The sequence below is a fragment of the Microcebus murinus genome, chromosome 3 (genome assembly GCF_040939455.1).
Source record: "Microcebus murinus isolate Inina chromosome 3, M.murinus_Inina_mat1.0, whole genome shotgun sequence".
In the NCBI taxonomy this organism is placed as follows: domain Eukaryota; kingdom Metazoa; phylum Chordata; class Mammalia; order Primates; family Cheirogaleidae; genus Microcebus; species Microcebus murinus.
Window position 1 is genome coordinate 76027360 of NC_134106.1, and position 14409 is coordinate 76041768.

General features: G+C 53.1%; 1 protein-coding gene across 3 annotated transcripts in view; it reads left to right on the forward strand.

The window, feature by feature from the left end:
• Positions 1 to 2390, forward strand: part of KCNIP3 (potassium voltage-gated channel interacting protein 3) — an 84860-nt gene extending 82470 nt beyond the window's left edge. For all 3 annotated transcript variants that reach the window (XM_012786879.3, XM_012786878.3, XM_012786880.3), the window contains one exon: positions 305 to 2390. In XM_012786879.3, the coding sequence (XP_012642333.2) occupies positions 305 to 352 (48 nt within the window). In that variant the 3' untranslated portion in view covers positions 353 to 2390. The remainder of the gene's footprint in view (positions 1 to 304) is intronic.
• The last annotated feature ends 12019 nt before the right edge of the window (positions 2391 to 14409 follow it).

The following is a 14409-nucleotide window of genomic DNA, read 5'->3' on the forward strand; positions in this document are numbered from 1 at the left end:
CAGCCTCAGCACCCCCGGCCTCCACTGGGTGTCCAGCCAGGAAGGCCTTTGTCCATCAGGGAGTCATCAGATGGCCTTGCAGTCAGGCCGTTGCATAAAGACAGGCCGTGCCTTACCATCTGGGGACCTCAGACCAGCTGCCCAACTTCTCTGCTCCCCCATCTACCCAGTGAGACCGACAGAGCTGTCACTGCAGGGTCCAAGTCCCTGCAGGAATCTGCTCAAGGAGGGCGGGTTTGGAGACCATCCCCCACCCCTGCCCCCCAGCACCCGACAGGCCTCTCCTCCTTCTCTCTCCGTGCAGGATGAGAACATCATGAGCTCCATGCAGCTGTTCGAGAATGTCATCTAGGACGTGGGCAGGGGGCTGAGGCCACTGCCACCTTCACCCTCAAGTAACCTCAATCCTGCCAGGAGCAGCCTCCATGAGAAACTTTTTAAAAATATATTTGGAAGTGAACATTTTGCTCCAGACACACACACACACACACACACACACACACACACACACACGTTCCTCTGGTCTGGCAGAGGGGAGCAGAGTTCGGGAGCGGCTGAGTCTGGCTAGGAGCCGAGTCCAGGTGACCAGAGCTGCACGGCCCCGGCCAGCCCTCCCCAGGCCAGCAGGGCGAGGCTGCCTCTGGGTGGGCAGCTGAAAGAACAGGCCTGCAGGCCACTGGCCACTAGACGTCACCAGGAGGGGCTCAAGTGTCCCTGCAGGGGAGGGTCCAGCCTCCAAAGCAAAGCCCCCTCCTGTTGCCCCACCTCACCCCTCCTCCACCCTGCTTTCCCCACAGTGGCTGGAACTCTCTGGCCTCTCCTCCCCGCCACTTCCTGCCCACTGACCTACGCTTCTAGAAAGCCCCTCACCACAGGACCCTGGAGGGGCCAGCTGGGGCCAAGGGAGTTCTGACTAGGAAAGGGGTGTGATGGAGGCCGAGCCTGCTGCTTTCTGGAGATGCGTCCCTGGGGCCCCGGGGCCCCTGCCCCCCTGACCTGGGAGAGCTGGGGCCTGCACCAGGCATTCACTATGGGCAAGCTTGGGTGGTGGGGGGCTGCTGAGCTCCATCTCCCTCTGTCCAGGAAGGGAGGGCCTTTCAAGCTCAGGGTTTGGGTTTTTTGTTGGAGAATCTGAGCTGACTGCTTGCCAACTCCACGAAGGCGAGGAGGGGTGGAGAAGCCTTCCCTTGCCCCAGTCCTGGCTCAGTAGGAATGGTGGGTGGGGCTGTCCACACTCTCTAGCACCAGACTGTTCTCCACAAGATCCTCCTAGGTCCTGGGAGGTCACATGGCTCAGGGACTGGCCACCAGGGAGCCCAGGGGCAATGCTCTGAGGGGCCTGGGAAGGGGTTCTCCCCTCCTCCTTCCCCTCCTCCCTCCTGTCTCGCTTGGCTGGGCCCCTCTCCTAAAGCAGGGTGGTCATCCCTCTGCCTGGGCTCACCCTAACCCCAGAGAAAAAGCACAAGCATCCCCAACAGCTCAGGCTCCAGCCCGAAGGGAGCCAAGGGCACTCCACTTTGCAGAGGCAATGCCTTCCTGGTAGGCTGACGCCTGGGTCCCAGCAGCCCCGATACAGGTGGCCCTGGGGGAGAAGCCTGGGGGCTCCATTCTGTGCCTCAGAGCAGTGGGGACTTGAAGGCCAGCCCAGCACAGCCCAGCCTACCAACATTCAAAAGCACAAACCCCAGGGACTCCGCTTGGCTGGGCTCAGCTGTAGGAATGGAGGCCAATGCCGGCCCGAAGAAGCTGGAACCAACAGTGAGGGCTGAGGGAGGGGTCTGTGGCTAGGCCACAGGCCAACAGAAACTTCCAGGAGAGAGATGCTGCTCACACATCCCCAGGCCTTGCAGAGAACGAACCCCGTCCCCGGCAGCATGGGCCCTCCCAGGAACATTCCCACACGATACATTCCATCAGTGGCTGCCCAACTCTTCTCAGGCCTGGCCCCAGGAGTCCCTGGGCACCCCAAGGAGGCTAGCCCCCAGGTGAGCAGAGCCCTTGGAGGAAAGATGGGATGGCAGAGGTCTCGGGGGCCCCTTGGCACCCACATGCAGGTGGGCCTCCCCCTCAGAGCTGCATTAACACCCATCTCCCCTCCTCCAGGAGGGCATCAGCTTTCCCTGGCTCAGGGATCTTCTCCTCATCCCCTGACACCCAGCCCAGCCCTCCCAGCGGGTGTCACTCTGCTTCTAAGGGGCCAAGGCCTCAGGGTCAGGCTGGCTGTACATCCAACCAGGAGGGGTCTGCCTCCCACGCTGGGACAAGGACTGGCCGCATGTCTGCATGGCAGAAGCGTCTCCCCTGGCCATGGCCTGGGAGGGTGGTTCCTGTTCTCAGTGCCCACCAACATTCAGTCCTGTATATTTTAATAAAATAAACTTGACAAAGGAGAGGGACTCCTGTTGGCTTTATCCTGACTCTGAACTTCCAGCCTTTCCCATCCCTGCTGCTATTAGCCATGGCTCCTGCCCAGTGCTATGCTGGTAATTGCTTGACAGCTGGCTCTGGGGGGAGGGACTGCCCTCGAAATTCTCAGGCTCCCAATGTGACCTCACTGAGGCTGAGCCAGGAAGAAATGCACACAGTGGCCCTCAGGAGCCTTGAAGAGAAGCTCCAGCCCTGGAGCTGATATGTAGACCCAGTGGGGCAGGGCAACTTCTTGAGGTGTCATGTTCACTTCATTCCCAGATCATTTTTCCTTCCCAGTTCCAGCTCATTCTGGATGTCCCCTTGGCTGGAGGGTGAGGGTCACAAGACACAAGGAAGCAGAATTTGCCTGAACATATCTTCCTTTCCCAATGCTTACTTTCTAAAGTATAACCCTGTGAGGATCATACCAAGCGAGGGGCAAGAAATGACAGCCTGGGGGGAAGGGAAGAGGGGAGTTCCCTTCCTTCACCAATGCACAGAGTTAAGAAACTCAAATTCTAAGCAGGCAAGATAAAGAAAACTCTCCCCTATATACATTACAGTGAAATTTGCAGAACACCAAAGATAACACCGAAGACAGATCACAAAGGGAGCCAGAAAGAAAAGGCCAGCAGCAGATTGACAGCTGACTTCTCATCAGTTAATGATGATGCTAAAAGACAGTGGAATGACATCTTCAATTTGTTGAAAGAAAATAACTGCCAACCTGGAATTTTATATCAAGCAAAGTAAAAATATTTTCAGACAAAAATAACTTTAGAGAGTTTGCTACCAATAGATATTCACTAAAGAAAATTCCAAAGGATTTACTTCAGCGGAAGCAAGGCAATCTCCCAGCTAAAAGGTCTGAGACACATGAAGAATCAAGAGTATAGACAGCAGGAACTATGGAGTAAGCTAAATAAACATTGATTGCATAAAAATCTCTTGTAGGATTAAAAAATTTAGAAACAAAAGTCCAAGATAAAATACATGGTAACAGTAGTATTTAAGTTGGGGGTATGTGCATTATTTGGAAGGAGGAAAAAGAAACTGATAAACTTTAGCCTTTTTTAAGGTAAATTTTTAAAGAAATGCAGTGTTTGCAAAAACAGCAAAAAAAAAAAAAATCAGTATAATTTCCAATAATAGCCACTGCAGTATTTCTAGCCCTACTTATCTCTCCCTCATCAAGAGATGGAGTCCGTCCCCCTACCCTGAAACTCATTAGGACTTCGTGTAACCATCTGGGTGAGTAGAATGTGGTAGAGTGATGCTGCTTGGCTTCTGAGGCCAGTGTGGCTTCTGCCTGGTTCTGTCTTAGGACATTTGCCTTTGGGAACCCAGCCGCCATACTGTGAGGAAGCCCAGGCCGCATGCAGAGACCACATGTAGTGTTCCTGCCAACAGTCCTAACTGATGTCCAAGCTTATAGCCAGAAGCATCAACTATCAAGCATGTGATCACTCTTCAGGCGATTCCAGTGCCCTGGCTTTGAGCCATTCTAGCTGATGTTGAGTGCACAGAGACAAGCTGGCCCCGCTGAGCCACGCCCCAACTGCAGAATGATCAGCAAGTAAATGCCACGTGAAGCTACTCCATTTGGGTGTGGTTTTTATACAGAAGTAAATATAGGAACAGCAAATTAAATGAAAAAAAAAAACTTATGATCATCTCATTAGATACAGAGAAAGCACTGAAAACATTAAACACCGATTTATGATAAAAATTAGGAATAGAAGAGAACTTCCTTAAGCTGATGATGGGTCTCCACGGCAAACATAAGATGCAAGTGTGAAATGCTGGAAGCTTCCCCTTTAAAGTCAACAGACATCAGAACTGTGCCTGTAGGTGTAGGGTACCTTGACCAAACCTGAGTGACAGAACAGGAACTCTAACAGCTCTGGCCGACTCCCAAACCTGAGCTCTTTCTGCATCAAGTGGGCCGGTGGTGGAGGTCTCAGAGTGAGAAATGACTAGGATAGAACAGACTCTCTTATGCCTCCTTTAAACACTGTGAGTAGAGCACAGAGGAGGGAGGACTCACTTCAACCTGGGGAAGTAGGGGCTTGAAGAACAGTGAGCAGGGGGTTATTTCTGGTTAAAAACTCAGTCTGAGCAGATGCCCAGGGGCAGGAAAGTGACAGGCATGCTTGACACCTTGCAAGTGGTCCTACTGGACAGAAGAGAGATGAATGGGACCTAGAATGAGGACTGTGAGGTGATCCTAGAGGACCCTGAATTGACCTCAAGTACCCAGGACAGCTAGAGCTCCCACACGTGCCCTTGTGACATAGTCACAAGGCTCAGAAGACAGTCTGCGGGAACTGAAACCTCAGCTCACCATTCATGAGCTGGACAACCTTGGGCAAGTTACACAATCTCTCTGTGCCTCAGTTTGCTCATCTGTAAAACAGGCACTAGGAGAGAGTCTGCATTACAGAACCAGGCTGAAATGAGCACAGAATGTTCAGGCACCAAATCCAGTTCCAGCAATATGCTTGGGCCATCTTTTTTGGCCTGGTGTAGGGGCCAAGACCATTCCCTGCCCTGAGCACTGCTTCTGTGAAACGTGGCTGCTCTCGCTCTGCTTCTCTGTCATGTGCAGTGTCTTCCTGCTACCAACACTCCTCTTTGTCTGGAGGGCACACTCCCATTGCCCCTAGAGGAACCAGTGGGGTGTGAAGACTGCCCTTTCTGCTGGGTGTGGCTTTTCCCCTGCCAGGCCTCTTGCCAGCCTATGGATGGGCTGCCTCTGGGACAGGTGTAAGGGCTCGTCCAATCAGCTCTGGGCACCAGGGTTATGTCACTCCCACAGAGAAGTGTGGGCAAGAAGGGGCCAAGGGCTGCACAGGGTGGTGGGTGCGGTGGGGTTGAATGAGTCCTCCTTCTCCCTTCCACCCTGCCCTGAGGGTACAGAAGAGCCGTGTCCCCAGTACACATCCCCAACAACTGCTTGACACATGCCATGCCTCTAAGGCCTTGTGACATTTAGGGCGTTGGGCCCATGCTTCCATTCTGGAACTTTCTGTGTCATCTTGAGCATGGCAGTTTTGAGCCTCAGTTTCCTTTACCTGTAAAATGAGCACCAAAAAAAAAAGAAAATCTCCCAATAGCACTGCTATGATGACTCAGTATGCATATTTACTAGCCTCTTAATAAACGTGAGCATCCTTCCTTCCCATCCATTGGATTTTTCATGTATATTTCCCTATAGAGGGTGACTCACACCAATAAGCCATCACAGAAAGGACAGATTTTCAGAAGGCGTTTCTAGGTCTTGGGAATAAATCTGCGATGGTCCTCACTTTTGCTGGTAACCGCAAGGCCACTTGGGGCCCGGCGGCTGAGGCGGGGCTGGTCAGTCTACGCTATGCAGGGCGGTCAGGCCCCCTGTGGGCAACTCTCACTGCCCGGCCAGGCTGATCAGACAGAAAAGAGGGCCTGGAGCAAGCGCCAGCCCCCTGCCACGCGACCTGATGCGTTCACCCCAGGAGGGCCCTATTCAGGAGGCCCCTTGGCACCAGACAGCACAGAATGGGGAGAGCGAGGGCCAGAGACGTTGGCTAACGTGCCCACACCCTCTCGAGACATCATGTTTTGTGGCACTTTCCAGGGAAACAGCCACTGGTTAAAAAGTCCCGGGTTTGTCTTCTCGTTCACAGGAGGTTGTTCTGTGGTTCCAGATGCTGTGCCCCTTCAGGACCACCAGGGGGCGACTCTCCACACACAGCCCCCACCCCCACCTCTTCTCTGCGTTCGTTCCTGTCCCAGAGGAAGCTCCTAGGTGGGGAAGCTCCTTCTCTTTGTCGTTTCCTTCATAACCCCAAAGACACTTCCATGTTTCTGCCTCATTCTCCATATGTTTTGCCTCCCAAAACTAAATTTACCGAGCAACAATTCCACAAGAGCACCCAGAGGGCACTGAGCCGGGTGCTGGGGAGAAGGGCGCAGTGGGTGTCCTCTGACTTTATTAACTAAGGCACACATAGCTAGTCACCCGCATAACCCATTAGGCTCTGCTAAATCCTGAATACAGCTCGAGAACCTCGCTTACACCCTTCACAGGCCACTGTCGGGTCCAAGAGGCCAGAAGGAGACTGTCAGGACCCGGGAATGCAGGCATGCTGCACGGCAGGTTTCAAACAGCTGAGGGAGCAATTCTCACAGACATGAACTTTGAAACAACCATACCCTGCCCGCCCCACCCCTGGGAGGTGGAGATCTTTTTGCAATCTCCCGATACTCTCCTGTCTCTGACCTTTGCTCAGTGGCCTGGAGCCCTCAGGAACATCAACAGGGCCCTTCCTCAAGTTCGCTGCCTCGGAGGCTCCCGAGGTTGCAGGGGTACTTGCCCTCCAAGAGCATCCAATCACTGCAGGTCCGCTTGCATGGGGTTTCTGCCTTCTTCATACCAGGCAGTACACTCCTGTAATCCCCTCTCCTGCTCTGAGTTCCAAGCTCCTAGGTCTAAACTAAGAGAGCACCATCCTACATTATAGAACACCTTCCACATACCAGCGGGCATGGCTGCGTCACGGGGAGACCACGGTGAATAAGCTACAGTCCCTGCAGTAGAGAAATTCAAGTCTTGTGGGGACACCAGAAGGCAAGAAGAAAAGTCCCAGACAGTGATTCGGGCGACAAGCGAAGTTACCAGGGGACTCAGGTTGGGGGTGCCATGCTTGGCAGGGATAATTGCTAGAGGACTTGGACTTCCCATTCAACTGTGAATAAAACAAGAGTAAGCCTGATCAAAGTTAGGAATGAAGGAGACTTCCTTAGCGTACAAAGTGTTTATGGCATGTATCTGGATTGCTGGGAGCCTTTTCCCCTTCACCTGTCCTGCCTTCCCCTGGACAGGTGCCAGGGAGGAGCCAGGTACCGAGTGAGTAAGGCTTGCAACCTCCTGCTGAGGACCTCCTCACCCCGGTTCTGGCATCCTGGATGTGGCTCCTTGTTCCTTCCATTGCCTTCCGCAAACTTCTCCATCTCAGACAATCGCCCAAGCCCATAGGTACTGCTGCCAGCCCAGAGCAGGTACTGAGCCCTCCCTCGGCCCTCTCACGCACTCATCTGGGCCCTAGCAGCTTGGGTTAGTGGAGCACCAAGGGCCAGCCACCCTGGGGAGGAAATCGCTGGTCTTGCGTGGGCCAACTACGATCGCCTGGACTTTGTCCGAGCTGGCTGGTAAAGGGAACATGCAGAGTCCAGCTCCTGCAAAGTGAGCCTTGCAGGGGTCAGAGATTGGGAGAGTGGGGGAAAGGGAGGGAAGGGGAGACCCAGCGTACATGGGGAAGGAGGCCTGTGGGCTATGCCAGAGCCAGCATGGCCAAGGGTAACCCCGTGCCTGAGCAGGCCTGAGATGAGATCATCTGGAAGAAACTCTCCCCACCCCACCCACACGCCCGCCTGCCCACTCACATGGGAACGTCTCGTGTATCTCGAAGGAGCAGTTACAGGTCTAGTTAGCCCCTGGCCGGAGCTGAGAGGTCCCAGAGAAGAGGTGGTGTTCTGGGAAGGGGTGGGCCTGCCAGGAAGGCCCTGGAAGGGAGTCAGGCTCCCCTGGAGTGGCACCTGAGTGCACCCTCTCCTGGGCAGCAGTGGCACTAGTCAGAGGACCGTCCAAGCCACCAAGCCATCCTGACTACAGCCAACCACCGAGGGCCATTGGTCTTAGACTGGGCTCCCTGCCAACTGCTGTGTACCTTTCTGTTCTCGCTCCCGGCCTGCCACACCTGACTTTGCTCCCGCCCTTTGACCCGTGCACAGAGTCCCCGCGGTTCAGCTCTCTTGGCTGGCTTTGAACATCATGGAACCTTCCCGGGGATGCAGGATGTGTGTCTACCCATCCCTCCGCCTAAGATGGCCCCTCCATCCCACTTTCAGTGAAAGGCCTCCAGGAACTTCTCTCTTGCTGAAGTCCCTGTGACGCAGAAAACGTTGGGCGCCGGGACGCGGCAGCCGCTTGCAGCCTCCCAGTCGCTCCGCATCCCCGCGGGAGTCCCAGGGGGACTGTGCTACACCAGGCCGGTTGGAGGGCACGCTGCTGGGGCCCTGGCGTTAGAGCCACCAGCCCCCAGTGCTGGAATGCCCCCAGCAGGCGGGGCCTCCGCCTCTAGGCCTGTGCTCTGGCCATATTGGCTGCGCGATCCTGATTGGGTGTTCATTGGATGTTAAAGCTTGTTGCTGATTGGACGGTTTTTGGAGTCCTACCAAGGGTATAAAAGCAGGAGGAGCCCAAGGAAGGAGGATCAGAAGACAGGAAGAGAGCTGTAACACTTGCTGAGTTGAAACTGCTGGCTGAATAAAGACTGTTCTCTGACTCTTCATGTGCCTCTCGGTTCTTTCCCTGGTCAAGACCTGTAACACTAGCTGTACACCTGCCGCAACACCTGGGCACCATAAGGGCAAAGAAGAAGGTCACCTGATTCGATGGCAACCTTCTGCCTCCCAGCCCCCACCCTCTTCTGGGAGCAGCTGCCAACCTCGCCTGGGCATCCTTGCTCCGCTCTCCGTCCAAGAGGCCTTGAGCTCGCCCTCACCTCCCACGGAGAAGAGCAAGGCCAGGCCCACGCCAAGAGCTGCACCGCCTCTCCTGGGCCATAGTGATTGGTTGAGGGTGGACACAACCAACTGACCTGATCACAGACCGTGAGGCCCAGGGGGACATTTGCTGGGAATGCTGGGAAGAGATGCTCCCTCCTCTGCACTCCCTGGAGCTGAGGGAGTGTGAGTGCTGTAGCTGTTGCTGCCATTGTGTCACTGTCATTGTGTCACTGCAAGGAGCCAGGGCAGTGAAGCCAGCACAGAGGAAGTTCCGACTGAGGGATGGAGAGAGAGAAAACAGATGGGGGTGGGGACCAGGGTGTGTAGGGGGCATCAGTCCTCCAACTGCACATCTAGCAACCCCCTCCCAAACTCTGGACTTCTCACTTATTCCAGCCACTAAAAATATCTCCACCCATCCCACCCATTAAGCCAGTTGGAACCAGATGTTCAGCACTTTTAGCTGGAACATTCTCAACCGCTATGGGCCCTAACATCCAGGTCAGCTGTAGGGCGGTGAATGTGCTTTCCAGAGTCCAGCAGGCCCTGAGGAAGGGGCCAGGGCCAGCATGCCCAGTGCTGTCTCCACTGCCAGAGTGTGGGCGCCTTGCACACAGGAGCCAGGGCCTTCAGTCCTGGGTCCCCGGGACTGGCAGGGTGTCTGGCACACTTGGAGGAAGGGAGTGTTCAGCAAATGCTGCTAAAGTGAAGGTCATAGGCAAGGGGGCCCGGGCAGGGCTCCCAGGGTGGGGCCAGGCCACCGGGCCCTGAGCCTGCTGGGTCACGGGACCAGCTGTCGGGCAGCACCAGGGTCAAAGTCCCTTTGAAACATCTCCCCTGGGGGCTGCCTACACTGTAGGGGGTCATGGCCTGAGCACCCATCCCACACACTCCCACCCCCAGCCCGCCCCTCCTCCATCCACTTTCCTCCCGGAGCTCTTCTGGCTGTATCTGGCAACGCTTCTTCCCAGTTTTGAAAAATCACCAAATACAGTAAAACATCCCGAAACTAAAAATAACGCCCAAGGAGCAGGCCATCAGCCAGTCCCTGACAGCCAACCAGGGTTGTGAAATCCTCAAGTCCCTTGCTTTATTGACAAACTTTCCCAGCTCCAGCAGAAGTTTGTCATGGACAGACCAAAGGAGGTCCAGAAAGGAGGAATCGCTGGTCTCATTCTTGTCCCTACCCCCAACCTTCTCCTCCCGCTGCCCCTGTGCATGTGGGGAAAAGCAACAAGAGAAGAGGGGCATCCCACCCCCACCTGCTCATTGCTTCATTCATCAATTCATTAAAACAAACAAACAAAAACCCATGTGCACTCAACACCATGCCAGGAAATGGAGATAAAATAGCAGAATATTTGCAAACTCTTCCCTTGTGGAGCCTGTAATTTCTTAGAGACGAGACATTAATAAATTGAATCATACAAAAGAGTATGCAAATTTATACCCAATGTCATGACCATGAAGATGAATCTCATGGTTCCTTCAGACCTCTGGGCAGGGCAAGGGGCTGCGGATGGATGGATGTGGCTGACACCTAGAATACTGAGGCGCAAATGCTGGCGAAATGGGAGCAGTCGGCACGGCAGGTGAGGCAGAGCCCTGAATGCTTTGGCCTCAGCCTTCGAGCAGCAGGAAGCCACTGATGAGTGTTACTGGTGCTTTGAAAACAGCAATCTGTCACCAGATGGAAATGGTGGACAAGAGGCCGAGCTTGGGCAGGGGTGGAAGGTACAGCTGAGCTGCCGGAGCAGATGGCTCAGATTTCTTTGACACGAGATCCAGCTGCATTGCTTCCTCCCCCTCGGGCCACGCCTGTGGCTTCCTGGTATGCTAGTTAGGGTCAGTTTGCTGAGGGAGGAGGAGCTCAAGCATGATTTACAGATGAGCCTCCATGTGCTGATGCCGCCCAAAAGTTACAAGCTGCAGCATGACAGCCCCACACAAGGATGACCCTGAAGGTCAGTGGGGAAGAAAAAACTTCCCAGTGGGTAGAATTTTGAACAACATGTTAGGTTGTCTGGAGTGAGGGATGGCCAAAGTTATGGTGGCGGGAATGGGATCGCTGCATGGTCTCAACAGCATGGATTTCCCCTCCCCAAGGCTGAGCTGGCTAACACCGCTGCTGAGGGCCCAGTCTGCCAACAGCAGAGGTCAATGCTGAGCCCCTGTTATGGCACCACGCCCCATGGGGACCAGCCAGCCACTGGTGGCAGGTCGATTACATTGAACCTCCTCCATCATGGAAGGGGCAGAAATTTTCCCTGACTGGATATATATCCTGGATATGGACTTGCCTTCCCTACCCAGAATGCTCTGCTGGCATCACCATCTGTGGACTCGGGGAACACCTGAGCCACTATCCGGCATTCTGCACTGCGTGCTGTCTCATCAGGGAGCTCACTGCACAGCAAGGAAGTGCAGCCATAGGCTCAGTGCCATGTAAGTAACTTGGCTCAGCACTTGCTCCATCATCGGAAATGACCTGACCTAACTGAAAGTTGGGACACCCCACAGGAGATTCAGTTATGGTGCTAGTGGGGAGACAACATCTTGAAGTGTGGGGTCATGTCCCACAGAATGCAGTATATGCTGTGAATCGGAGGCCATTATGTGGTGCTGTGTCCTCCACGGCCAGAATGCACGGATCCAGGAGTCAAGGGGCAGAAGTGGGGGTGGCTTCCCTCATTCTTACATCTAACAACCCACTCACAGAATTTTTGCTTCCTGTCCTGGCCACTTCCAGCTCTGCTGGTTTGGAGATATTAGTACTTAAAGTACCAGGGGACACGGAATAGCTAGCTCCACTGCGTTGGAAGGTCAGACTGCCTCCTTATGCCGCTGAGTCAACAGGCACAGGAAAGGGCTAGTCTACTGGCGAAAGTGATTGGTCCTGATTACCGAGGGGAAATCTGGTTCCCAAGGGAAATATGGTTGCTGCCATAGAGTCAAGAATGACCATGTCTGGAGCCGAGGGCTTCATTCCCTGGGGCACTGCTTAGCAATGCCACGCCCGATAGTGAAGTTAATGAAAAACCGCAGCAACCATAAAAGGCAAGAGAGTGAGGGCTCGACCTTTTGGGAATGTAAGTTTAGGTGACCCCTCTAGGTAAAGAACCCCAGCCAGCTGGGGTTCTTTGGAAGACAGGGGAAACTGGGATGTATAGTGAAAGAAGGAAGCCATCAATATCAATTATAATGCTGTGACTGATTACAGAAATGAGAACTGTAGTAGCTTTGCATATTTTCTGTTTGAGTATGTCTATGTTTATGTGGACATGCTTCATTTGCTGCTTCTCTCTCCTTCTTCTCATTTTTATTTTATACATAGTTGTTGGGAATTAACTTCACATTTTAGGCAACAGAATATTTCAGGGGGGCTGTTACTGAACTTGAGGAGTAATTAATATGCCTGTGATGGATACAGTGACTTTTGAGGAAAGGGTAGGAAGTTCTTTGCTTGTAAGAAGGATGAGCTCATATTGTTAGATAGGAATAAAGAGCTGTTCTGCTGCTGCACGGGACGTTAAATATGTGTGAAGGGGGCATATGAAAGCAAAGCAAAGGGGTGGACTGCGCCTGATTATTTCTGAGGCCTCTGTCTTTGGCTTAAAGATGGCCGTCTTCTCCCTGTGCCTTCCCTCTGTGTGTGTCTGTCATAAATCCCCTCTTTTCATAAAGACACCCGTCAGGTTAGATTAGGGCTCACCCTAACAATATCAGTTTACCTTAATTACTTCTTTAAAGGCCCTGTCTCCAAATACAGTCACATCCAAAGGTACTGGCGATTGGGACTTCAGTTTCTGAATTTGGGGGCAAGGGACACAATTTAGCCCATAACAGCCTACTACCTATTTACTGCCTCAACTCCAAATTCACCTTTTTGGCTTACTCTGTGAAAACAGTCCTGGGCCTTTAAAATGATTTTTCCTTGCCAGCTGGCACTGAAGCTTTGTCTGTAGAGGACACTGGAGAGGCGTTGCAGGGGGGAAGGATTTTGCTTCGTGGTCTCGACGTCCTCACGAGGCAGGCCCCAGCACTGCGTGCAGCCTCCCTAGCGCCCACCTCCTGCAGTGCCTGGCGCCGACAGCCCCCACCCGCCCCCTCCGCCCAGGCCAGGCCGTTTTATAGCAGAGCAAAATGTTCCCTGTGAAGAGCATTCCAAGGGCCCTGGAGGGTGGGTGACACCTGAGTCCCAGGACGCAGGCTGCAGCATCCTCTCTGCCGTCTCCAGCAAGGGCTGGGCCTCACCACGGGGGCCTTCTCCCTTAGGTGCTTCCCAATCTTGAGGGTTTGGCTCCTCTTTCTATCTGACATTTCTTTTATTCTTTAGAGTTCTCTTTACTTCTTACTGGCAATGTCTCATAACTCCAATCCAGTATTATAGTTAATACTTCCTATATGAAACTTAGTCTGTTCACATCACCATGTGACTGCTCCCTCCTGGTTGGCCCCAGACTGATGTGCTGTCGTCACCAGAGAGCCGAGAAGCAGCTGTATCACCTTATTACCTAGCTGCTATAAGCTGAATCGTGTCTCCTCCCACCAAAAAAAAATGTGTATGTTGAAGTCCTAACTCCCAGTATCTCAGAATGTGAGCATATTTGTAGATAGGGTAATTTAAAGAGGCAATTAAGTTAAAATGAGGCCATTAGGGTGGGCCCTAATCCAATCTGACTGACATCCTTATAAGAGGAGATTAGGACACCCCAGGGGCACGTGTGCACAGAGGGACGACCATGTGAAGAGGCAGCAAGAGGGTGGCCATCTACAAGCCAAGGAGAGAGGCATCGGGAGAACTCAACCTTCCCACACCACCGTCTTGGACTTCCGGCATCCAGAACTGGCAGAAAATAAATTTCTGTTTTTTAAGCCCCTTCAGTCTGCGGTACTTGTTATGGCAGCCCACGCAAACTAACACATTAGCTTTGGAAATAATGCAAGGTCATTCGACCATACTCTATTCATCAGAAGTGAATTGCTGAGTTCAGCCCACAATAAAGGGGTGGAAATTAGACACCACTGATTGATGGAAGGAATGTCAAAGCATTTGTGGACACATTTTAAAGTCAACACAGAGGCCATAGTGGGAGTGCAACCAGGCAGGATGTAATAATGTCTTGGCCTGGGATGGAAAGAAGTCTAATGATTCAGAAAATTTGGGGAAGTAAGGTTGCCAGGATGTGAAGATAAGTTGGAAATAGGAGTGAGAGTGGGGAAAGAGCAAAGACTGGATTCTGGTCTGGGGGCTGTCCAGCTGGGTGCATGGTCATGACATCCTCTGAGATAGAGAAGAAGGACACATTTGATGTTGGAAAAATCATGGGTTCGGTCTCAATGTTGAGTTTATAGTGCCCATGGGACATCAAAATGGAGATGTCCAATAGACAGTTGGGTTTTTGGAGAGGTACACCTGTGATTCTTCTTTCTGTAGGTTAATATTAAACC